Raw genomic sequence first — 25817 nt, forward strand, 5'->3', positions numbered from 1 at the left:
TTTTCCGGCAATTTTAACCGGAATATGAAAACATGTGCTTTGCACGTGAAACTTTTAGGGGTAAATTTGTCCCTTCACTTGCATCTTTAATATTAAATACAAATAAATATTAAAAAAAAAAAAAAGAATAAATAAATAAAGGTAAAAAAGCTGTTCTTCAAGCTTTTCTTCCAAACCCGTCAATGGCGGCCGCCAAAGAACAGAAGCACAGCCTGCACCCATACATCGAACTCTCCAAACTCATTGCTCTAAAGGGCCACAAATCTCCTTCATTTCAACCCCAAGAAACATCGACCGCCTCCCCAAACTGCCTTCAATTTTCGCTTCCTCCATTAATTTCGTCAAAATCCCACTCCCGAAACTCGAATAACTCTCCGAAACACAGAGGCAACAATGGACATCAATGGCGGAGAAATGGACTATCTCAAGAAAACCATATATATATTTTACCATATATCGCAGCACATATTAAGCGAGTTAGCAGATGCAAATGTTAATTGCTATAAAACCATATCGATATTTGAGTAAAAAGCAGTTTTCTTGAGGGGGGAAAATCGAAGAGAAGATGAATGCTAAATTGGAAGAAGAGGAGCAAGATAACCACTACCACCAAGAGGAGAAAGAAGAAAAATTGATGAGAGTCGCCATCCTCCGCAACCCCCTCTCCGACCGCCGCATCGCCGCCTTCTCGCCCAATTCCTACCGTCTCCCAGCCTTGCCGTATTCTCACCGCCGCATATCCCTCTCAAAACCCTCAAAATCAATCACCGCTTGCTCCGTCAATCACCCAGAATCGAACCCGTACCCGGTTCGCCGTTCGAGACACGCTATCCGTTCGACCCGGACATTCGCGACAATCGGCGCCGTAGCCCTAGCCGCGTCGAAAGTCATCGCCCCCCACTGCGGAGGGCTGTTCACGCTGGCCGTGGAGGTGAAGGAGTCGGTGGCGAAATCAGCGGGGCCGGCGGTCTTCGCGGCGGTGAGGAGAAGCGAGCTGAACACGCCGCTGACGGTGGTGGCGGCGGGATGGCGAAGTGGCTGGACCTGTACAGCGGGATACTGACGGTGAGGTGCATGCTGAGCTGGTTCCCGAATATTTAGTGGGACAAGCAGCCCCTTTCCGCCATTAGGGATTTGGGGCTGTTTAGGGATGGGTTGGCTTTGTGAGGGTGGTGGTCGACGGGATGACAACTCCTTTTTTCTTTCTTTTTCTTTTTTTTTTTTTTTTTTTTTTTAATGTTTATTTTTTAATGATTAAAATATAGAATGTTAGTGAATGGACAAATTTGCCCCTGAAAATCTCATGTGCAACACACGTGTTGTAATATTCCGGTCAAAATTGTCGGAATATTCCTTTTAGGAGGCACCGTGCAATGAATTAACGAGTTCAGGTAAGAACGTGCAATTTTTTTTTGTTTAGGGGGCAAAGTGCAAAACGGGCCATAGTTTAGGGGGTAAACTGCTTTTTACTCTTATAATTAAAATAAAAAGAGCAAAAAAGGAAAAAAAAGAAAAATGAATTAATTAGGTAGTAGCAACGAGAAGAAATCTAGTAGTTTCTAGCGGCACCTTCGAAATTCCAGACCCCTCTTTTCACCTTAACAAAAACCCACCCCCACGAACAAATAATTCCTCACTTGCAAAATCAAAATCCCTAAAAATTATCAAATCTTTGTTAAACCAACGCAGAAATTCTCGATTTTTCAAACTCATCGTTTCTTCTTTCCACTTCCCGCTAAAGGTACGCCTCTCCCGCTGTATTCTCCTTTGTTTTTATTTATTTATTATTTTTCTTGTGTGTTTATAAATTTCGTGTTGATCGTACATGCAACCGTGTTTTCTACATTTTTTCCGCTTGTTGGTTTCTTCAGTAATGTATGTTGTTGTCATTATGAATATGAATTATGATGTTTTTTTTTTTTTTTTTTTTTGAGTTTGATTGTGTTAATAATTTTTCTTGAGCATATTCATTTGTCAGACGGTTACAAGATTCAGTTTATATATCTTTGTTTGTGTTGTAATCACCGTCGTTAATGTACATTTGGCCGGTCGACTTTGGACGTGATATTGGTAGGTCTCGTTTGGTTGGGAAGATTGGCCATGATTAACTAAATAATTGAACTCTGTTTGATAATTTGATAATTGAACTCTGTTTGATGTTTGGTGTTCCCAATTAACTTGCTGATTCGGCTCTATGTTATTATGATTTATCTTGTCTTTTAGGGAGCTCTTTTGTTGGACGACCTAAAGTTCGATAAAGCGAATCGAGTTTTTGTTAGATTATCTAATTTTATCTTGAATAATCTTATTTTGGTAGCCAAATGTGGCCTTATGTTTCTCTTAATGTTCCTGGTACAACCTCTTGGTGGAATTAACTGTTTAAAACGAAAGAAATATGAACCATAAAAGTATGATATCGGCGTTTATGTTTTTCGATTGTTTTGGATTTGTTTGGTTGAGTAATGTCATGAAAGCTCCATATATGTTGTGTATCTCATAATTTGTTTTCTTGGTTCATTAAATGCCGATCATATTAATCTCTTATTTTCCGATTTTTGTTTTTCTGACAGAATCTCTCGAGAGGTATATCTAACAATGAATCCAGACAAGTTCACCCACAAGACGAACGAAGTGCTAGCCGCAGCTCATGGACTAGCACTCAATGCCGGCCATGCTCAGTTCACCCCGCTGCACTTTGCCGCTGCCTTAATCTCCGAACCCCACGGAATATTCCGGCAAGCAATCTCCGGCGCTGGCGGCAGTGAGGAATCCGCAAACGCGGCCGAGAGAGTAATCAACCAAGCCATGAAAAAACTCCCCACACAGAACCCTCCACCAGATGACATACCCGCGAGCACTTCCACAATCAAGATCATTCGTCGAGCCCAATCACTTCAAAAATCCCGCGGCGACACGCACTTAGCTGTCGACCAATTAATCCTCGGCCTTCTAGAAGATTCCCAAATCCAAGACCTGTTAAAAGAAGCCGGGGTAACCACCACGAAGGTGAAATCGGAAGTCGAAAAATTACGCGGCAAAGAAGGGAAAAAAGTTGAGAGCGCTTCTGGAGATTCGAATTTTCAAGCCTTGAAAACCTACGGTCGAGATCTTGTTGAACAGGCTGGAAAACTCGATCCAGTGATCGGTAGAGACGAAGAGATTCGAAGGGTTGTTAGGATTCTCTCCAGGAGGACGAAGAACAATCCGGTTCTCATCGGTGAACCCGGTGTGGGTAAGACAGCTGTCGTCGAGGGATTGGCTCAGAGGATTGTCAATGGTGATGTACCGAGTAATCTTTCCGATGTGAGGCTTATAGCATTGGATATGGGAGCTTTAATCGCCGGAGCGAAATACCGAGGAGAGTTCGAGGAGAGATTGAAGTCTGTTTTGAAGGAAGTTGAAGAAGCCGAAGGAAAAGTGATTCTTTTCATTGACGAGATTCATCTTGTTCTTGGTGCTGGACGAACCGAGGGTTCGATGGATGCGGCTAATTTGTTCAAACCGATGCTTGCTAGAGGTCAATTGAGGTGCATTGGAGCTACAACTTTGGAGGAGTATCGAAAGTACGTTGAAAAGGATGCCGCTTTTGAGAGACGTTTTCAGCAGGTTTATGTGGCGGAGCCGAGTGTGCCAGATACGATAAGTATTTTGAGGGGTTTAAAAGAGAAGTACGAGGGCCATCATGGTGTGAAGATTCAAGATCGGGCTCTTATAGTTGCATCTCAATTGTCTGCTCGGTACATCACAGGTATGTGATAGTGTGTTTTTTTGTAGTGTTTTAAGCTTTTGGAGTTTCTTGATTTTGGAGTACTAAATGTTTATCCGAATCTTAGGGAGACATTTACCGGACAAAGCGATTGACTTGGTCGACGAGGCTTGTGCGAATGTGAGAGTCCAGCTCGATAGTCAGCCCGAAGAAATTGATAATCTCGAGAGGAAGAGGATTCATTTGGAGATTGAGCTTCATGCTCTTGAGAAGGAGAAAGACAAAGCTAGTAAAGCTAGGCTCGTCGAAGTACGTATAATTTTGATGATTATTTGTCGTATTGTCTTCGTTTATTGAAAATTATATTAATGCTCAACCGAATTTTGTATCTTTTTCTCATCGATTTTACAGGTGAAGAAAGAATTGGATGATTTGAGAGATAAGCTACAGCCCTTGTCAATGAGATACAAAAAAGAGAAGGAAAGAATCGACGAGCTAAGGCGACTAAAACAGAAGCGGGACGAGCTCTTACACGCACTAAAAGAAGCCGAAAGGCGATATGATCTCGCGAGAGCTGCCGACTTGAGATACGGAGCGATACAGGATGTGGAAGCTTCCATTGCCACGCTGGAATCGGGCGCCACCGAAGACTCGATGCTGACAGAAACTGTGGGCCCCGACCAAATTGCTGAGGTCGTGAGCCGGTGGACCGGCATACCCGTCACTCGTCTCGGCCAGAACGACAAGGAGAGGTTGATCGGGCTCGGCGATAGGCTGCACAAACGAGTCGTGGGGCAGGACCAAGCGGTGACAGCTGTCGCAGAGGCTGTTTTGAGATCGAGGGCCGGGCTCGGTCGGCCCCAGCAGCCCACCGGATCTTTCCTCTTCTTGGGCCCCACCGGTGTGGGAAAAACCGAGCTTGCAAAGGCTTTGGCTGAACAGCTGTTTGATGATGATAATTTGATGATAAGGATTGATATGTCGGAGTACATGGAGCAGCATTCAGTCGCTCGATTGATCGGAGCTCCTCCAGGGTAAGTTTTGAGCTCCCTTTCTTTATAAGTTTTATATCAGAAGTTTTGATTGTTAAATAATTAACGTATTGCGTTTTTTTGCCCCTTTTTTTGCAGCTATGTGGGACACGAAGAAGGGGGCCAACTCACTGAAGGCGTGAGGAGAAGGCCTTACAGTGTTATTCTTTTCGATGAAGTCGAAAAAGCCCATCCCACGGTGTTCAACACTTTGCTACAAGTTTTGGATGACGGAAGACTTACGGATGGTCAAGGTAGGACGGTTGACTTTACGAATACAGTCATTATTATGACATCGAATCTTGGAGCAGAGTACCTTTTACGAGGTTTGATGGGGAAGAGCACCATGGAAAGTGCTCGCGAGATGGTTATGCAAGAGGTAAAAACTTATTTTCTTTTTTCATTTTTTCATTGTTTTTTGGCGGTTTAAAACAATGTACTACTTTTCTCGGTTTAAGGGATTTACTCAAAAACTATTTTGATCGGTTGTCAGGTTAGAAAGCACTTCAAGCCCGAGTTACTCAATCGGCTCGATGAAATCGTGGTATTCGATCCCCTCTCACACGATCAACTTAGGAAAGTGTGCCGACTCCAGTTAAAAGATGTTGCGAGTCGTTTGGCTGAGAGGGGTATTGCTTTGGGTGTGACAGAAACAGCACTTGACGTGATCTTGGCCGAAAGTTATGATCCGGTAAGTATGTGTATGTATTATATATATAACATTGTATGATTTTTTATTGAGATTAATTTTCAAATTCTGATTGGGGGTTATTTTGGGGAATATAGGTTTATGGTGCGAGGCCGATAAGGAGGTGGCTGGAGAAGAAGGTGGTGACTGAGCTTTCGAAGATGCTAGTGAGAGAGGAAATTGACGAGAACTCGACGGTGTATATTGATGCTTCGTTGGACGGGAAAGAGTTGACTTATCGTGTGGAGAAGAATGGAGGGCTTGTAAATTCTGCGACGGGGGAGAAATCTGATGTGCTGATTCAGCTGCCCAACGGGCGCCGCTCGACGGACGCCGCTCAAGCTGTGAAGAGGATGAAGATTCAAGAAATTGATGATGATGAAGTTGAGATGCTTGAGTAAAATGTTTTTGGTGTAGTAGTAGTAGTACTTGAATAATGGTTTGTAGTAGCAGTACTTGAAGAGTGTTTTCACTTTTCATCAAGTGGTGTTTTATTAGCTTTTATTAATTGCAGTCATTTTGAGTCGAGTATATATTACTCTTCTCGTTCCTAAATAATTCTCACTTTTCACTCACAAAGATTAAAAAAATTAATAAATATATCCTGATTTTAAAAAAAATATATAAAAATGATTAAAATAACTTTTAATATTTAATAATTTATAAGAGAAAATTAATGAAAAGAGTTTTATTAATATGGTTAAAACAGAAAAAATACATTTAATGCAGTATTGGAAATATCTAAAGTGAGATAATATTGAATAAAAATATTTTTAAAAATAGACAGTTATTATGGAATAAAGAGAGTATTTAGTAATTAATTTTGAGCTCCATTTGCAATTTGTTTATTTATTATATAAAAAAAATCATATTTGGGGGCCGTAATTGTAACAAAACATAGTTTTTGGGGCCCTAACATAATATATAAGAGTTTGGGGCCCTAGCACCTGCCTAATTTGTTTATGCCTAGGGCCGCGTTCAATTAATTTTATTTGTCGCTTCTCCTTCCAAGGAAATTGAACACTCGGACACACATACATTTTCGAGTTCGATCGATACATGTTGATCGATCTTGAAGAGGTCGGAGACTTAAGAAACCGAAGAATCAAGTGAGAGTACGGTACAATTACGAGACCATTCAAGTGTTAAAATATGAGATTTATTCTTTAATTAATTAAATGATTAATATTAGTTTAGTAAAATAATTAGTCAAAATAGTATCCCGTGATTGCAGGATACTTTAGGTGTTAGTAGTGGGTTAGTGTTCCTTATAATTAGGATAAATTTGTTAATTAGTTTTTCTATTTAAGTTGTAACATTCTGATTATGTTAAATGAAAAACACCGTTTATTGGTTTTTCCAACATGGTATCAGAGCTTGGATCCTGACCTGTGATCCAACTCTTTTATTTATTATGTAAGATTTTAATCTTATGTTCTCTAGTGTATGAGAATTTAGAAGTGAGTTTATCAAAAAAAAAAAAAAAGCGAGAGAGAGATATGGAGGTTGAGAGAGTCAAGAGAATATTGGTGAGTGAATATTCATGAGTGGCAAAATCTTTCCTAGTAATTCTACGATGGAAAACTAGAACTCAACCAATGTTCAAAGAGAGGTCCACTATTTAATTTAATCAGGAGGGGTGTTGCCAAAACGGCCTAGGAGCGGTGGTTGCACGATTTTGCAACATAAGAAAGATTCCTCTTACTCGATGAATGAAGGACCTAAGGGATATTTATTCAAGCAAAATACGGTTCTTAAGACTTGAATGCTTAGCAGCAGCAGCCGCCTGCAATCCGTGGTTTGCATCGGCGAACACTCGACAATCCAGGTGAGGCAGTATTCTCCTAATCTCGGTGGGGCAGAGGCAACCTAGATTCTGCATCTACGAGGCCATACAAGGTGAAATAGAAGGCGATGCAGTGAGATGCCGAAGACTTGAAGGATTGATGACGTTGGCGAGGGCAAGACGAACCAGCCCATTTGTGACACCGTCGAGGCAGCCGAGGCCAAATTCGACACAGGCGAGACGACACTCGGCAATGGAGAGCACGTTTGGCAAACTCGGCGCGAAGATTAGAAGATTTGAGACAACACCAATCTTACAATGGAAGAAGTTCCGGAGGAGGCTACGTCGAAGGTGAAAGTTGCAGCCCATATTCGACAGATATGAGGAGATGCAACTATTTTCGGCATACAAAAGTATGTTCGGTGGTGCGGCTGGTTAGGCCTGGTAGAAAACAGTGGTGGCATGGCAGGCCATTCAAGAAAGTCATCAAGGGTGACAAAAATCCTGAACACTTCATGGAAATGCTGAAGAGGTGAAGGAATGTTGAAATCTTGAAAGAAACTCTTGTTAAACAATGTGAAGATAAGTGAAGTCTTCAAGACGATTTGGTACAACGAGAGGATTAATGTTGCCTCAAGAATGAGGTGAAATCAGCCGCAGCTGATGTGTCCATCTTTAGTACGAGAATATGGTGGAATACTTCATTGAAGTAGAAGTGTTCGATTAGCAGCAGCTAATGTATTTATTTCGCAAAAGAAATTAGAAGTTCTCGTGTTTGATGGATGGAGTGTCAATCAGTGAAGATTGACGGAGGCGTTAGAAAAAGAATTGGCGTTCGTCCCAGTTGGAGTGTTTGAGGCATTGGTTCTCGTTGGGAGGAATTTGATATATGTGCTTTCGCAAAAGAATATATCAAAGCAGAAGAATAAATCTCATGGTAAACTGTTTTTCGCGGAAATCAGTTTAAGGGACGGTGTTAAAATATGAGATTTATTCTTTATTTAATTAAATGATTAATATTAGTTTAGTAAAATAATTAGTCAAAATAGTATCCCGTGATTGTAGGATACTTAGTTAGGTGTTAGTAATGGGTTAGTGTTCCTTAAAATTAGGATAAATTTGTTAATTAGTTTTTCTATTTAAGTTGTAACATTCTGATTATGTTAAATGAAAAACACCGTTTATCGGTTTTTCCAACATCAAGTGTTGATTTCACAAATCACAGCGGACAAAAATCACAAAAATTAAAAACATCAAACCTTCATTATATTTTTGAGTCAATTATTGGTTTAAGCCTGAAAGAACGATCGTATTTTCAATTGTTCCAGTACGGAAGTGAACATAATATTAGTCGATTATATATATATATATACACACACACACACACCTAGGTATTACTCCCCATTAAAACCATTTATATTAGGTTCACATCAAGTTAGGTTTGCTGCCCATCCTACATTATAAATGTACACCATCACATTATTATTTTTTTATATCTAGTATATATTCATTTCTCTCCAAAGCTAAACTCTTTCTTTATATTTTCCTGCAAAGAAGAACCAGTACCTTAGGGGGCCCACAACCAGGGCCGGCCCTGGCCCAGGGCGAGCAGGGCCTAGGCCCAGGGCCCATCTTCAGTTAGGGCCCCAAAAATAAGAAAATGCTCTTTACGGTTTAATAACTGCTATTTACCGTTCAAAGTAAAAAATAGTTTATCTCTCTAAAACCCCTAAAATTCTAAATTCTCTCCAATTACCCCCCATTCCAAAAATTTCAGAAAATTTTTTTTTTTTCGAAAAATTTCGAAATCAACCAAATTTCGAGCTTGGGCTTCGATTTTTTCAGGTAATTTCAACACCTACATGTGTTATATGCAATGGGTAACTCGATTTTGCAACCAATTTCATGTTTAAAAGCCCTACAAATCGATTTGTAGGGCTTTTGAAATTTTCGGAATTTATACCCTAACGCCCAAATCGGGCGCCGGCTGCATGAACGGACGCCCAAAGTGGGCGTCTGTTCATGCTGCCGGCGCCCGATTTGGGCGTTGAATCAATGTTTGAACGCCCGGTTTGGGCGTTTCCCCGGCGAACCGGCGCCCGGTCCAGGCGTCGGTTCGGCCGGGAAACGCCCAAACCGGGCGTTCGGTTTAAATTTTTTTTTTTTTTTTTTTTTGATTTAAAATAAATATTTTTTATTCTGAATTAAAATAAGTTAGTTTAATATAATTTAGTTAATTCAAAGAAAATTATAATAATTTTATGTTTACAGGATGTCTAATTGGGCGAAAAAATTCGGACTGGGAAAAGGGAAAGGACTCCTGAATCGTCCTCCTACAGATCCGGTGGAGGAGAATACTGCGGAACGGGAGGGAAGGACACATAATAGAAATGTTACCGGTTCTAAACGTCGTGGGGAACGCACTGGTGCTTTTGTACCCCCACGTACGATGATTCCGGAGGAGACAGAGACAGAGGCCGAGCAGGAGATGGATGCACCCATGGATGCATATATGCAGCCGCAGGAGTACGAGTACTATCCACAACTACGCTTTCAGCAGAAGTATCAGTTTCCGGTGCCGGATTTTCCATCCGATGACGATTACGAGGATGTTCGGACTCCGACTCCGCCTCCTGTCCCGATGGGTGGTACTTTCGATGGTTCTAATCCTGTCTCGAGGTCCCGCACCGCTCCGAGAAAAAAACTTCCTTCTCGACCTTGGATGTTGACCGGTGAGACACCCGGTGGACCTAAATACGCTCACTTGATTCCAAGTTTTGGAGCACACATTGCCTACGACATTTGGGAGGGAAAGGTAATACTTATTAATATTAATAAATTTTGTTTATAATATTTACACTTGCTTGTGGTATACTTATATATGAATATATCTTGAACAGGGTCGACATATGGTTAAATTACGGTCGCACGCGAAGTGTACTTGGCCGGGCCCCGACGACGATGATTGTGTCTCACTACTGGAGAATACCGGCTTGTATCACTTGCGTGATTGTTCGCTGCCTCAGCACAATAACCCACTCATAGAGGCTTTTATTGAGAGGTGGCAGCCGGACACCAACAGTTTTCACATGCCATTCGGTGAGATGACAATTACCCTGCACGACGTGCATTACATCATGGGTTTGCGAGTTAGTGGAACTCGCCCTAACGTTTGGATGGATAAGGCCGACGCGATCCAGCTTGGTGCGAGAGGAAGCGGACAATTGTCATTCATCTTCACATACACAAAGTGGCTTCCTGATTCAAGAAATAGTATAGTCATCTCGTAAGATAACTGTGAAACACCTTCGGGAGCCCAAAGTGGTAAATAAGTCTGATTGCCCAAGCTGCTAGCCGACAAGACCAACGCGTTGTAATATGTTGCCACAACCACGCCCACGTCCGTGATAGTCATCCACTTCTCATAGGGTGCTGGGGCGTTGTCCCAATAAGCGACACTCGCCAATACCCGATACACTAAATTACCACCACCGAAATAATCCTTGAAGAACTCTTCGTGTGTTTTAATACAGTTATAAACATCCATTCTAACATCCATCCAATCATCCTCGTGGTTCTTCACTGCACACGCGACGCTTCGATAACCACAATTACCATCCCCTTGAACGTCCGTCCACGTCACAACCTCCGGAACAAGGCAGAAATGAAGGTGTCGCATCCAAGGGGGTCGGGGAATTTGACCTATTGCGGGTCCACTCACGGTCGATGAACGAGCACGACCACGGCTAGATCTCTCAGAAGATGAACCACGCCCTCTGTTGCCTCGTGTTCGTCCTCGTGCTCGTCCTCGTCCAGACTCTTCACCTTCTCCCGGAAATAATGGAAACTCATGCCCTGACAAATCCCTCTGTGTAGAGTTCGTCCGCGGTCTACCTCTCGGGCAGGCTAGTACTGGTGGCTCATTTATTTCCATAGCCCCGGGATGCATTCGTTCGAAAATGACATCTGTCACGTCCGTGATCTCAATTTCTGACCGCTCACGCAAATCATTCATTAACCCTTCTAGCCTGCCAATAGCCTGTGACCTGTGGTCGGGAACAGAACCAACACTTTCATCTAGGGAATCCCCGAATCCCGAAATAAATGTCCTCCAAAAAATGTGGACACCCTCTGCATAAAACACACCACGTCGTGCATTCATCTTTGCACGAATTTCATGTCTGCATGGGAGTCCAAGACATTTCCTCATATAACAGACGCAACCGTCTATGTCTTCATCCTTCTCATCGTCCAACATCTGCAGAGCATTATGTGTTACAATTCCACTGGACAATGTTTTAAATACGGGCACGTTGATCGTATGGGCCCGAATCCTCTTTGATTTTGCAAAATCGGCTAGTATCTCGTTAAATTGATCTTTCATCATTGAGTGATACTGTGCCCAAAATGTGTCGAAGCCACCCGTCGACGATTCCAACCATCTTTTCAATGCTCTATGGTTGCTCTCCACCCTAATATGTTAAGAATATGCTATGTTTCAATAAACTACATGACAGTAAGTTAAGTATATATATTTAACAACTTATAAATAAATACCTGCTTGTCGATGTATTACCCAAATGGAAAATTAGATCCGTCCATGCTTTTACAAATTTCTCTTTGTATACGAGCCAAGTGTATTGGAGATACTCAATCAAATCTGGATAATTCGCGTACTCGTCCAACAAAGCTGTGTAATTCATGGCGAAATCTTCTTCAGACACTGATTTTACCAAGGTTTGCCACGTACCAACTACAAAAGCCGTGCCGCGACGCCTACTATTGCCGAGACATCTTGAAGCACGACGCCCCACATTCATGTTAATGTGCCAAAGACATAAGAGATGAGGTACGGTCGGAAATACATTCTCTAGCGCCTTTATGAGCCCTAACTCTCGATCCGTCACAATGGCACTAGGTAGAGTCTGAGGGGGGAAAAGTCTCTTCAGCTTTTGCAACACCCATGTGTAATGGTCTTCATTTTCATGGCGCAAAAATGCGACTGCTACAGTAAAAATTTTCCCGACATGAGTAACACCAACAATTTCCAACAAAGGCAATTTGTACTGATTGGTTTTGTAAGTACTGTCAAGTAGTAATACGTACGGAAACTTACTTAACAATTCGACAGATTGAGGGTGAGCCCACATCAAATCAGTAACTGCATGTGTTGTTTCATCAGTACGGAACCACTTGTAATAGTTATGCTCCTCAAGCAACCCAATCAAATGTTGCATCACTGTACGGTCACCCCTAGATAGTCTTTTCAATTTCGCCTTCTCATTGTATATTTGTTTCGAATAAGCATCGAGACCCAAACCATTTTGTCTCAAGTTAGCCAAAATCTTCTTGGGCGGCACATGACTTTGTGACAGATCACTAATGATCTTCGCCTCCTCCTGAGACAATGCACTCATCCCATGCCCGGACTTGTATATCGGAACATAATTATGCTTCCCGTATATTACTCTGACCCCCCATCTATCATCCCATCGTAGTTCTCCGACAATATGAAAACCACAACCTATTTTTTTGCTACCGGTCCTTCTCGGACGCGCGTCTGGATTAGTTGATGGACATTCTCGTTTTTCCCCGAATAGGTCACAAGTCAAAAAAATCTTTTTTTTAGGACTGCTGCTTTTTACTATTTTCACAAAAAGACCTCTTGCAACGAACCTCACCCAAACCACTACCTCATCCTTCGAGTCAAACAACTGAGTAGTGGTAAAATAATCGGTATGATCAACTTCAAATGTAGTCGTATCGTCCTGAAAAAAACGTAAAAAAATTGATTTAAAAAAAAAAAAAAAAAAAAAGGTTTAAAATTCAAAAGCCCAAGTCGGGCGCCCGACAGTGCAGTGCACGCCCATGTTGGGCGTGCAGTTGGCCTACAAACGCCCATAATGGGCGTGTAACAGCCAACTGCACGCCCAACATGGGCGTGCACTGCACTGTCGGGCGCCCATGTTGGGCTTTTGAATGTTTAGCCCATTTTTTTCGATTGAAAATACGGAATTTTTACCTCGCTGTGTTCGCTATCTCGATCTTCATCCGATGAACTCATTTATGTTCGTATATCACACCAATAAGAATGATTTGTGAAGAAATCGTCTTGAGAGCAATTTTTTTTAGAGAGAGAGAGAGAGTTTTTTTGAACGGTAAATAGCCTTTTTCAAACGGTAAAAAGCAAATCCCCAAAAATATTATTTTTTAATACATTTTCCAATTATTTTTAGTTTCTTGTTTATTTTCTTTTGTTAATTCTCAACCCTCTCTCTCTCTCGTGAGTCGTGCCTCATTCCCACTTCTCCATACTTTCTCTCTCCACTTATTATTTTTGCCTGATTTTCTTTTTATTTTTTTCCACTTTTCCTTCTCATTTTCCCACCGATATGTACAACTACAAGTACAAAATGCCTTATTTTTTCACAAGGGTCTGGTTTTATATTCTTATATATAAAATTAGTTTTTGTTTATATATATATATATATATATATATATATATATATATATATATATATATATATATATATATATATATATATATATATATATATATATATATATATATATATATATATATATATATATGTGGGTCCATTAGATATACACCCCTCATATGGAAAATAAATAGGGATAGGTCCATCCCTAAAATTCTTTCTTTGAGATAACCCCCTAGAGAGGGAAAAGTACTATTGTGCCCTTATTTACAATTTTCGCCCAACTGCATTCAGCATTTTTGCTACTGCATTTAGTATTTTCGTTTTTTTTTCTTTTTTTTTTTTTTTTAGCTTTTTTTTTCTGATTTTTTTTTCCGTGAAAACTTCCCTGTTTCGAATATGACTATATATGACTATAAGTTTTTTTTTTCTTTTTAGCTTTTCTTTTTTTCTGATTTTTTTTTCCCGAAAACTTCACTGTTTCGAATATGACTATATATGATTATATAAGACTATAGTCATGTACTGTCTTTTTACCCAAAGTTATGGTCGACCGATTATATATATCGTTGATTTTATAAAAAAAAAAATTCATCTACATCTCCAACAAAATTCAAAATTTGAATAATGATATTATAAATCAATTCGCACCCAACAAAAAATTGAAAAAATGCAATCATCAACATCACTATACATCAGAATCACCACATAACTTATATATGACTATATATAACTACATGTGAATATATATGACTATATCTATATGACAATATGTGACTATATATGACTACATGTGACTAAATATAACTACATGTATATGACTACATGTGACTATATATGACTACATGTATATGACTACATGTGACTATATATGACTACATCTATATGACTACATGTGACTATATATGACTACATGTGACTATCTATAAAAGTATAGTCATATATAGTGTAATTTGTATTTATAGCTTCAAATCCCACTTTTCACCACGACAGCAACTCCGATCTATCGCAAAAGAACTATTTTGAATTGACGAACACCATGTCCTCTCGACAAAAAAATAGTGCTAGAAGTTGTTTAAACACCGAGACCTGTAACAAAAAAATAATAATTTAATTTGACGAACACCATGTCTCTCGATAAAAACTTCGTACATAGAAGTTGTTCAAACACCGAGACCTGTGACAAAAAATCAACAATTATCATTAACTGCAATAACACAATCAAATTCGAAATACATAAATTATTATTAATATACGTTCAAATGTACAAATCAAAATCAATTCCTTTTACAAGTTCATGTTCACATAATAATCATCTACAGTAACACTCTGTGCTACATTCCTCAAATTTTTTATTTATTAAAAAAATGCAAACTTCCATCGATTATCAATATAACATCATCAAGCTTCTATCTCTATCTTTTTGTTTAAAAAAAAAAACTGAAACTTCAATATTCATTGAGAAACAAAAAGAGTGCACATGGGATAAACAAGGTTGTGAACATATAAAACTTTTGGTAATTCCATTGACCTATGCATAATGCATCCCAATTTGTTTTGATTTTTAATTTATGCAAACACAAAAAAATTATTAAGCAAACGATTAGGATTTAATAATAACTGGACAACAGGGGAAAAATAAACCGAATCACCTTAAAGATGTAGATCTTGTTTGTCTTCACGTTCTTCTTCGTCATCTTCTTCTTCTCTCCGCCGATGGCCGCCTTTCCGGCGTCCTTGGGGAGCTTCTTGCCAGCCTTCGGCTTCTTCTTCGACACCACCATCGGAGATTTGTTTTTTTTTTGGCGATAGAAACTTAGAGAGAGGGAGAGAAGACGAGAGGGAGAGAGAGGAAGAGAAGAAGACTTTTTTTTTTGCGATAGAAACTTCGAGAGAGGGAGAGAAGACGAGAGGGAGAGAGAGGAAGAGAAGAAGACAGAGAGAGAAAGCGGATCGGGGAAATAAAACGGCGTGGGTTTGGTGGAAGAGAGATTAGGGCAAATATTTGAATTAAAACTAAAAGGGTAAAACGGGTATTTTAAATTGTTCAGGGGGGTCTCACTAATTAAGATTAGAATTTGGGTTTTTAACTAGGACAAAAATATTTAATGGGCCTCCTCATATATATTTTCAAAACTAGGGGGTTATCACTCATTTCCCCTATATATATATATATATATCAAATTACGGCCACCCCGTATGGTCAAATTACAAAAAAAAATCATTTTAATTGGGTAATTACAACCCCGCTCCTTTTAAATATTTTTACATAAAATTGATGTAATTGGGTTATTTACCGAACCAGATCGTATATTTAGTTCGGTAAACGGTATAAAATGTTGGCGTACCAAAATTTAGGTTCGATTTTACCGATTTAACATCCCTAAATTTATCTCTAGAGGATTATTTCGTAAGATAACAAGATAATACTTAGTTGAGGGGTGTCTGTAATTACCCAAACATGAGGGATGTTTTTATAATGTGACCATAATTTAGGGGGTCGCCGTAATTTGTCATATATATATATATATATATATATATATATATATATATATATATATATATATATTTGAGCATACATATTTCGGGGCACCGGTTTATATTTTCGCCCAGGGCCTCTAAAAGTTCAGGACCGGCCCTACCCACAACCTCCCATGCCACGTGTCCATGACTGGTCGTGGGCCACGTGGCCACCTCCGAGGAGGTGCCGGAGCAGTTCTTGAAAGTGCAGCGCGATTGATGTCAATTTCTCGTGAGCTGGCCGCCGCCAAACTCCGGCGCGAAGCAGATTGCATGTAACTATGAAGAATTGGTTTTTAATCTGACGCCACTTGTGCTCTCTATCTCTCTCTGTCAAAGATTTTGGATGATGTTGTTCTATTGGTTTTATTTATTAGTATTTCTCACCATTATAGTCTATTTCGTAATTCGTATATCTATCTACGAATAAAGTAGTACTCCCTCCTTCCCATTTTATTTCTTTCTAGATATTTTTATTTTGTTTTAAAATAATTGTCACTTTAGAATTCCGATAAAGTATTTATTCTGCTTTTTCTCAATTATCCCCTTACTACTATTAAGAGAATTAATGATAAAATATTTATGAATGTGGTTTTTTAGTCATTTTATTATGAATTTTCTAGAATCTATGTGCATTTATTAGTTTTTTTTAATATATACTCCCTCCGTTCCGTTTTAATTGTCGTTTTTTAGCTTTGCACAAAGATTACGAATTTCATTAAATGTGTCTTGATTTTAGGAAAATGTATGATTTTAAACTAAAATGACCTTATCTTATAATTAATAAGAGATAGAAATTAGTTGAAAAAGAGTATTAGAATGAGTTAATAAGGGTATAAACTGAAAATTAAGTAATTAATGAAGTATTGGAAATTTTAAGTGACAAATAATATGGAACAATAAAATTCTTAAAAGTGACAGATATTATCAAACGGATGGAGTATGAATTAACCTAAAAACTATAATCCAAATGGGAAGGAGGGAGTAATTTATTAGGCTCTCTCATTTATTAACCTAAAAACGACAATTAAATAATGGTTAGTTATGACTTTTTGTCATATTTTCACAATTAAAAAAATTATCCTTTGTTTTCGTTTTATATGTGCTGGAGTATTTTAATAAAAAATATGGCGGCCGTTATATGCAAGCCCATTTTTTTATTAGTTCAAAACCACATAAAGAGATTTATTAGTTCAAATCCATAAATTAATTTATTTTTATTACATCAAGACCAAAGATGACGAATATACCCTTATCTACAAATAATACATAAATACAACTAAACCCTATTTTTTATTTGTACAAGACCAGAAAATAAAAAAAAAACTCAAAAGAAAAAAAAAAAAAAAAAGAATACGACAGCCGCACGACCATCGCAGAAGACCACCGCACGACCACCGCACGAGACTTCCGCACGACCACCACCAGACCACCGACGACGATCAGCAAGCCACCACCACCGCACCACCACCACCAAACCATCTCCAGCGCACCATCACCACCACCAACAAATCCTTTTTACTAAACTTTTATTTGTCAATTCAAAAACATTAATCGAGCATCGATTCTTGATAAATATGCGTGGCTGAACATTAATATATGCTTACTTCTTGTTGGGATGCAATGCGTTAGCCGATTTTGGAAAAAAAATTGAGATTAAAATTGATTTTTTTGTGTGTTTTCGTTGTTTTCCCAAATCGGTTTATCCAGACCGATTGTGTACACGAAAATCGGCGTCACAATACCGATTTTTGTTAACAAAATCGGCGACACAACGCCGACTTCACAAGTCAAAATCGGCGTTGTAACACCGATTTTTTTTTTTATTTTTTTTTATTTGATTTTGAATTTCATTAAGGGTAAATTAATATTTTTATGTTGGAGGTCTTGAACTAATAAAAAAATAGGCCTTCATATATCCGCCGCCAAAAATATATATATTTTCGGATTCCATCGATTCCTATTGAATAAATAGGACTTTGGAATAATTTTTTGTAGTGTAAGTTTTGAGGTTTTTGATTTTTCCATTATTTTAATCGACGTCGGAAATAAATATAAAATGGGCGAATATTCTGATTCGATTTAATTTCCTAAAATATTTGAAAAGCTCAAAATTTCCCCAAAAACTATATTCATAATATCAATACCATTATATAATTATATGATATATTTTAAAAATATAATATATTAAAGAGCATACACAATTTTATGTTTAAAGTACTGAAGGGGTAAGGTCAACATAAGTTTTATATGAATCAAGAATCCTCCACCATCCTTAAAAGCATGAATGATTTTTGTCTCCATCAATCCTTGTCGGGCCAAGGAATGGGGACCCTGTGGGCGAGGGATTCGCCTTTTGGTGCAATGAATGATTTTTGTTTCTTAACATTTTTGTGTTTCATATTATATCCGTTCTAACAAAGTTATACCATTAATGAGTTAGGATCAATTGAGTAATACGAAAAAAATGAAAATAATAAATTAACATAGTTTAATTATGTAATTTAAATATTAAATATCTTTTCATGTGCTATATTTATACTAAGGTGAGAGTTTATAATCTTCTTATTATAACTTTTTCTACATTTGAACGTTTTGATGTAATTTAATTTGTATAAAACTACATCTGAAGAACTTTCTAATGATATATATATATATATATATATATATATATATATATATATATATATATATATATATATATATATATATTAAAATAAATCTTTTCATTTTAAGTTAAGTATTAGATACATAAGGTAGTTTTAAATTTTAAATTAGTTCTCGTATAATTTTTATCAATTAATTCTACAAATATGAAACTATAATAATATAAACTCAAACTAACTATTACTCCCTCCGTTCTTTTATAATTGTCATTTTTAGCTTGTGCACAAGAATTAAAGATCCCAACAAATATTGCTTAATTTTAGAAAAAATATATGTTCTTATACTAAAATGCCCTTGCCAATAATTAATATGAGAGATTGTTGGAGATAGTTAATAAGGATAAAATTGATAATTACACAATTAATGCAGTATTGGAAATGTAAAATGACAGATAATATGAAACAAAAATAATTTAAAAAAGAATCAGCTATTGTGGAAGAGAGAGTATATACTGATACCAATAATAATATTTATATTATGTTTTATTAAACTACAATCTTTTGAATCTGATGAATACTCTCTCTCTCTCTTTGAATCTGAATACTTGGTTTCTCTCACTGCATAACTATTAAGTCAACTATGTTAAATTAATGTGCATGGAAACTGAAAACATAGCTGGCCATTCATGAGAAGTTAATCTACATTCTACATAATAGTTTATTTTTCTGAAAAAAAAATATAATAACATATGCGCCATCAACATGAGTGTATTGAAACTTCAGCTGCACTTTGACAAACGATTACGAAATTGACGGATTAAAGCTCGTACTCTATTTGCTCTCTTTTTTCATAGTTGATAATTATCTGCAATAATATATCCAATATAATGGAGATAAGCAAAGTGAGGCGCGGACTAGGTCGCTCTCTTAAGATGAATTTTACGATCCCGTCTCTAATGAGGTGCAGAAAGGTTCCAATCGTGTCGCCTATGCAAGACAACAACCCAATATATATCTCCACTGTAACTTCACTGAAACTGCACGTTCAAGTGAAGTAAACGCGACACACAACAAAAGTTCAAAATATACGTATATAGCATATAAGAAAAGTATTTCTTTTTTATTTTCTCTTGTATTATGTTCTCTCATACATTTTCCAAGCCACAATGCCCCATTTATATAGTATTAGTATATAATATGACCCTATAAAACCTCTATTTAATATAGAATTAAAGGAATTTATGGTGTTTTATGTAAGAGAATAATGACTTGAAGGTTTCAAAATAGTGATCTACCGACCCTCATAAAAATGGTCAAAGTTATTATTATATTTTATAATGAAATATATTTTTTTTATTAAAATAACCCAACAGAGTGTAAGCTAAACTCGAGCCTAAATCTTTAAGGATTAAGTTCAAGCTCACAAGCTTTTGAACACAGAATTAAGTGGGTCCGATTTTCGAATTTTAAGTATTGTTATTTATATTTTATCAGGGTAGTTTATTTTTATACGAGAACAAAATACCAGCGAAAATATATGTTCAAACTTGATTCGTTACACTAACAGACCGAACTCAAACGATCTCACATCCATTAATACCGAACTGAAACGAATTAATACAACTAAAACCGAACAATTAAACAAGATTGTAACCGGTACGTGGTCATGACTTGATGTTCTCATCATCCCATGAAGAATGTACATCAAGAACTAATGGAGATCTGTAATAATATTCACTGTCCATATCCGATTTCAACCTCTTTGCACTTTTTTAAGACATTTATTAAACCCCTTCTTGATCGGGATCTCTACTAATCGATAGCAATGTCTTATGCTAAGCTTCTTAAGCCTTAGAAAGAAGCCGCGGTTTCCGACCGTCCAGTGCACCAGATCAGTGTCTTCAATCAGAAGAAACTCGAGGCGCGGAAATTCGCTTTCACGAACTTCCCACTTCTGGCCTCGAAAAGCGTAGCATCTTAATTTTAACATAACGAGATTCGGCAACGACGAAGCAATCTTGCTCATTTCTTCCCACGGATATCCTAAGCCGCTCAAAGTTAACTTTTCAAGACTCGATGAGAAGATTGAAAGAGGAGCAACAATAAACTCGGACATGATTCTAGGATTTACGACTACGCATTTAAGTCCTGATAAATTTCGGAGATTGGAAATATGATCAAATAAGCACAAGGGCTCGACATTATCAAGAGCTAACTCGATTCGAATTCCTAATTTCAGTAGATTAGGGATTCTTGAAAGAACATCTCTAGTACAACTTTGAGCACTCACATCTACGAGTGTTAGCAGGTTTGGCAAGAAAGATCCTTCACAAGGATATGGTAGATCGCATCCGGTGACCTTAAGATGCTTTAATTTTTCCATATTCCATATTTCCCTCGGCAGGAATTGAATACTCTCGACATGTTTTATGATTCTTAGATGCCGTTCGACAATCAAGTACTCGAGGTTCCAAAGTTTGGATATCGATGAAGGGAGGTTTCCGTCATAAGTGAGAGCAAGGTACCTTAGCTGAACTAGTTTTACTACTTCCATTGGGAATTCATAGAAGCGAACTGTGAGAGCATCAAGTATCCTGAGCAAACTCAAATATTCCAAACATATCGGTACTTGATATTCATGGTACGGGCCGGTACACAGGAGAGAACGTAGACTTGAAATGGACGCCATTGAGTCGTACACATCTTTGATGCCGAGTAAAACGTTGTTGCGAATGCACAATCGGCGCTGACTTTCTATACCTTGTGCTAAACCATCAGCACGACTTTTCAAGGCATGAAAAAATTTGATCTTTTCGGCCTCTTTGTTGCACATGTACCAATAGGATGAATGGAGGCGGCAGGTATTCACTCGATAAGTGTAGCGCCTGTCCTCGTGGACCATGACAAGACTTCTCGAAACAAGGTTAATCAAACAACGAACACCATAATTCGTTGAATCCAAATCGTGTTCTAATTCGAGAAATCGCTCCAAAAGCCACAAATTTAATAGCTTGGAGAAGGGGATCTTGCAATTCTGAGGGAAAACTCCCATGTAAAGAAAACACGATTTCAAATATTGAGGTAAGTAATTGTAACTTGGATATAGTACCTCAAACATTTGTTCGTACACATCAACAAAAACTGCATTTTGTTTATCGATAGCTACCTTGTTCCAGTACTCCGTTGTCTTCTCAGCTTCAGACAGGATCTTACCAACGGTGACAATTGTAAGAGGAAGACCTTCACAATTCTCGGCAATCTTCTTTCCGGCTTTCTCGAGTTCACGAGGGCAAGGCATTTCGTCGAACACCTTGCGTCGAAGAAGATCCCAACTTTCTTTCCCATCGAGGAAGCGTATATCATACTTACAATGCACGTGTGCCTTATCAGCCACTTGATGCAGCCTAGTTGTGACCAACACTTGACTTCCACGGCCATTCCTCCACGGGAATAAATTCTTCAACCGAGACAAGAGCTCCGTGTTCCATACATCATCGAGCACGATCAAGTATCTCGAATCCTGTAAAATATCCGTAATCATTTTCTCCAATGCATTTATTTTCTCTTCTCCTCCTCCCACAGCTACAATTTCTTCATCAACGTCACGATTCTTCACTACTTGTCGTAGAATATCGAGCAAGACGCGTCCGAATTTATACTTCGGGCCTATCTTCACGAACGCATGTTTATCGAAAGAACTCGAAATTAAGGGATCTCGAAAGAGTTTATTTGCAAGAGCAGTCTTACCAATGCCGGCCATTCCGACTAGCGACACAACAACCAAACCTGCATGATTTTCCGCAAGTGTTTTTCTGATTTCCACGTACTGATCAGATAATCCAACCATTTTCTTCTCATCATCACTATTAATATTAGGGCCGCCATTGTTGTCATCTTCATCTTCTTCTTCTTCTTCGTCGGGAAATGGGAAGCGTAACTCATGGATGTAGGCCGCCTTCATCGTGTTCGTCTTCTGAGTGAAGGAATCGGAATCTGGTTTCAGTTTCTGCAGATCCAATGAGAATGATGTTAGCGACTGAATCTCTGCTTCTATTTCTTCGGATTGTGGAGAGAGATGGGATTCGATTGCATCTTCTAATTCACAAACTGCATCTCTGATTTGTTCGTCCAAAGCATTCACCTTCTTCGTGTTGATAATGCTGCTGCTGCTGATGCTGATGCTGTCAAGTTGTTGAAGAACTGATTTTAAGGAAAGAATTTGTTGGTGCAGAAATCCTATGATTTCGGGAGAGGATTTTGGAACAATGGAAATGGTGGAAGAATCTAGGAGGCTGTCGATTGTGCGTTTGAGAGAAATCACAGCAGCATAAGCCATCTGTGAATGTGAATGTGAAACTCTCTCTCTCTCTCTCTCTCTCTCTCTCTCTCTCTCTCTCTCTCTCTCTCTCTCTCTCTCTCTCTCTCTCTCTCTCCCTCCCTCTCTCTCTCTCTCTCTCTCTCTCTCTCTCTCTCTCTCTCAGATTTCACCAAACTGGAGCAGGATTCATGGTTTCACAGTAAGCATTTGTTAGTGAAATTATGGCTTCTCAAAGATGATGTGACAAAAAGTCAACCATATTAGATCTTAATAAGACTTCAAAAGTAAACAAACCTACATAAAATAATAATAGTTTCTAATAAAGCACTTCGAAATTTTGATAGTTTTTCTTGGCATGACCCGATTTTATTGGCTGATCGACCCATTTTCAATCCGTTTTTATCGATTGGTAACTTTTTCTGTAGATAATTTAGTTGTCGGGTGTTAATTTTAACAATCCATGCAAAATGGATCAACCGATGGTTTTCAATTTACTCAAAAGTCAGTTGGTCGGATAATATCGATCAACCAACTATTTATAAATATTCAATTGTAATTCTTATTTCCTTAATGTTGAAATAATATACAAAAGAAGTCAAAACTCAAAAAATTGGAAACACAAATTTGTGAACGTATATATACTATTTCTATTTGATAATTATTATTTTATGTTCTTTGTTATATATTTACTTTGGGCAAATGGCAAAAAGGCCCATCACATGGGACTTAAATGCATTTTAGTCCATAAAAAACACAGTCTCTCAATTAAGCCCATCCCCATGTCTTTAGTCTAAAATACCGTCAATAATATAATTCTTAACAATTCCACCCATTATGCTCTAACTTCCTTAATATTACACATTGACCCCGAATTTAAACAAATATATCACATAAACCCCCAACACTTTTTTTTTTTCAGAAAATAATTTTTTTTCTGAAATATTTTTTTTCCGGCCAGATTCCGGCGTTGACCGCCGGAGACCGCCGGTCTCCGGCGTTGACTTTTTTTTCTTTTTTTTTTTTTTTTTTGAAATTTTTTTTTCCTGAATTTTTTTCCGGCCGGTCAACCACCGTTGACCGCCGGTCTCCGGCGTTGACTTTTTTTTTTTTTTGAATTTTTTTTTCTTAGAAAAAAAAATATTTTAATTAATATTACTGTCTTGACTACTAAATTACTGTCTCTGACAGTAATATTACTGTTTGGGACATTAATATTATGAATATTATTTTTCCGAACAGTAATATTATTAATATTATTGTCTAAGACAGTTAAATTACTATTGGAGACAGTAATTTAACATCCAAGACAGTAATATTAATTAAAATAAATTTTTTTGTAAGGAAAAAAATTAAAAAAAAAAAAAAGTCAATTAACAGTTAAATTACTGTCTCCGACAGTTAAATAACTGCTGGAGACAGTAATTTAGCAACGAATACAGTAATATTAATTAAAAATGTTTTTTTTAAGAATAAAAAAGTCAATTAACAGTTAAATTACTGTCTCCGACAGTTAAATAACTGCTGGAGACAGTAATTTAGCAACGAATACAGTAATATTAATTAAAAATATTTTTTTTAAGAATAAAAAAGTCAATTAACAGTTAAATTACTGTCTCCGACAGTTAAATAACTGCTGGAGACAGTAATTTAGCAACGAATACAGTAATATTAATTAAAAATATTTTTTTTAAGAATAAAAAAGTCAATTAACAGATAAATTACTGTCTCCGACAGTTAAATAACTGCTGGAGACAGTAATTTAGCAACGAATACAGTAATATTAATTAAAATATTTTTGAAGAAAAAAAAAAAAAACAGTCAATTAACAGTTAAATTACTGTCTCCGACAGTTAAATAGATGCCGGAGACAGTAATTTAGCAGCAAAGACAGTAAAATTAATTAAAATATTTTTTGTAAGAAAAACAAAATTATTAAAAAAAAAAAAAAAAAAAAGTCAACGCCGGAGACCCGGCGGTCAACGGCCGTTGACCGGCCGGAAAAAAATTTCAGGAAAACAAAAATTCAAAAAAAAAAAAAAATTCAACGCCGGAATCTGGCCGGAAAAAAAAAATTTCCGAAAAAAAATTTATTTTCTGAAAAAAAAAAGTTTTGGGGGTTAATGTAATATATTTGTTTAAATCCGGGGTCAATGTGTAATATTTAAGAAGTTAGAGCATAATGGGTGGAATTGATAAGAATTAAGGTTAAAATTTGGGTCAAAATTGAAATTAGGGTTAAAATTGGTTAATTGATGAAATTGGGCTAAATTGGGGTGTAAATCATGAAATTGGAGTTGAATTGGGTTTCAATGAATTGAGGGTAATTTTGGTATATATAAAGGAATTTTCCTTATTTGCAAATAAGTTTGAATGGGGTGGATTTATTTGAAAGACAAAAAAGTTGGATGTCCCTCTTTTAATTAAGTGCCCTTGTCATGGGCTTTTTTGTGATTACCCCATTTACTTATTCTACAAGTTTAATAAAAAAAGATTCTTAATTTTAAAATGATAAAAAACAAAGAAAAATATTGGAAGAAGGAATCTCGCAACATTTTGGGGTGTCCATTACGTCGATCATATCTCTGTCCCCCGGACTCCAAATAACCATACTCTAGACGCATTGGAAAACTATGTAAATAAGTTAGAATTCATATTTGCAAATGCCCCTTCTTTATAATAGCATGATGAATTCTTTTACAATAGTTGATCATCTTTTTCTATT

General features: G+C 37.4%; 4 protein-coding genes and 1 long non-coding RNA gene across 5 annotated transcripts; 2 read left to right on the forward strand and 3 right to left on the reverse strand.

Moving 5' to 3' along the window:
- Positions 1-1474: 1474 nt before the first annotated feature.
- On the forward strand, positions 1475-5980 carry HSP101 (heat shock protein 101). Its single transcript, XM_012998438.2, has 7 exons — positions 1475-1741; positions 2571-3748; positions 3834-4015; positions 4118-4740; positions 4837-5116; positions 5231-5428; positions 5524-5980. The coding sequence occupies exons 2-7, from the start codon at positions 2596-2598 to the stop codon at positions 5824-5826; spliced, it is 2739 nt and encodes a 912-aa protein (XP_012853892.2). The 5' UTR covers positions 1475-1741; positions 2571-2595; the 3' UTR covers positions 5827-5980.
- A 3680-nt stretch (positions 5981-9660) lies between these two features.
- On the forward strand, positions 9661-10501 carry LOC148771200 (protein MAINTENANCE OF MERISTEMS-like). The gene is made up of 2 exons (XM_088817532.1): positions 9661-10026; positions 10112-10501. The coding sequence occupies exons 1-2, from the start codon at positions 9661-9663 to the stop codon at positions 10499-10501; spliced, it is 756 nt and encodes a 251-aa protein (XP_088673658.1).
- Positions 10502-10561: 60 nt separating this feature from the next.
- On the reverse strand, positions 10562-13275 carry LOC105966311 (protein FAR-RED IMPAIRED RESPONSE 1-like). The gene is made up of 5 exons (XM_088817533.1): positions 13234-13275; positions 12888-12979; positions 11769-12692; positions 10743-11683; positions 10562-10629 (listed from the first exon to the last, which is right to left on the reverse strand). The coding sequence occupies exons 1-5, from the start codon at positions 13273-13275 to the stop codon at positions 10562-10564; spliced, it is 2067 nt and encodes a 688-aa protein (XP_088673659.1).
- Positions 13276-14253: 978 nt separating this feature from the next.
- Positions 14254-15806, reverse strand: LOC148771201 (uncharacterized). Its single transcript, XR_016030869.1, has 2 exons — positions 15304-15806; positions 14254-14828 (listed from the first exon to the last, which is right to left on the reverse strand). It is a non-coding gene; the product is annotated as an uncharacterized LOC148771201 (long non-coding RNA).
- Positions 15807-20320: 4514 nt separating this feature from the next.
- Positions 20321-23313, reverse strand: LOC148771202 (putative late blight resistance protein homolog R1A-10). Its single transcript, XM_088816942.1, has one exon. It carries the CDS (start codon positions 23111-23113, stop codon positions 20531-20533), a length of 2583 nt encoding a protein of 860 aa, XP_088673068.1. The 5' UTR covers positions 23114-23313; the 3' UTR covers positions 20321-20530.
- Between the last annotated feature and the right edge of the window lie 2504 nt (positions 23314-25817).

The sequence above is a fragment of the Erythranthe guttata genome, chromosome 4, assembly GCF_056151865.1.
Source record: "Erythranthe guttata isolate IM_541 chromosome 4, IM_541, whole genome shotgun sequence".
Taxonomy (NCBI): domain Eukaryota; kingdom Viridiplantae; phylum Streptophyta; class Magnoliopsida; order Lamiales; family Phrymaceae; genus Erythranthe; species Erythranthe guttata.

Bases quoted from the DNA above. Each gene is read 5' to 3' on its own strand.
- HSP101 (XM_012998438.2), top strand. From the start codon at position 2,596: ATGAATCCAGACAAGTTCACCCACAAGACGAACGAAGTGCTAGCCGCA. The intron at 3,749-3,833 runs GTATGTGATAGT...TCCGAATCTTAG, and splicing joins GTCTGCTCGGTACATCACAG to GGAGACATTTACCGGACAAA. The intron at 4,016-4,117 runs GTACGTATAATT...TCGATTTTACAG, and splicing joins GTAAAGCTAGGCTCGTCGAA to GTGAAGAAAGAATTGGATGA.
- LOC148771200 (XM_088817532.1), top strand. From the start codon at position 9,661: ATGATTCCGGAGGAGACAGAGACAGAGGCCGAGCAGGAGATGGATGCA. The intron at 10,027-10,111 runs GTAATACTTATT...TATCTTGAACAG, and splicing joins ACGACATTTGGGAGGGAAAG to GGTCGACATATGGTTAAATT.
- LOC105966311 (XM_088817533.1), bottom strand. From the start codon at position 13,275: ATGAGTTCATCGGATGAAGATCGAGATAGCGAACACAGCGAG. The intron at 12,980-13,233 runs GTAAAAATTCCG...CGTTTTTTTCAG, and splicing joins GAGATAGCGAACACAGCGAG to GACGATACGACTACATTTGA. The intron at 10,630-10,742 runs GTATTAAAACAC...CCCTATGAGAAG, and splicing joins TAGAATGGATGTTTATAACT to TGGATGACTATCACGGACGT.
- LOC148771202 (XM_088816942.1), bottom strand. From the start codon at position 23,113: ATGGCTTATGCTGCTGTGATTTCTCTCAAACGCACAATCGACAGCCTC.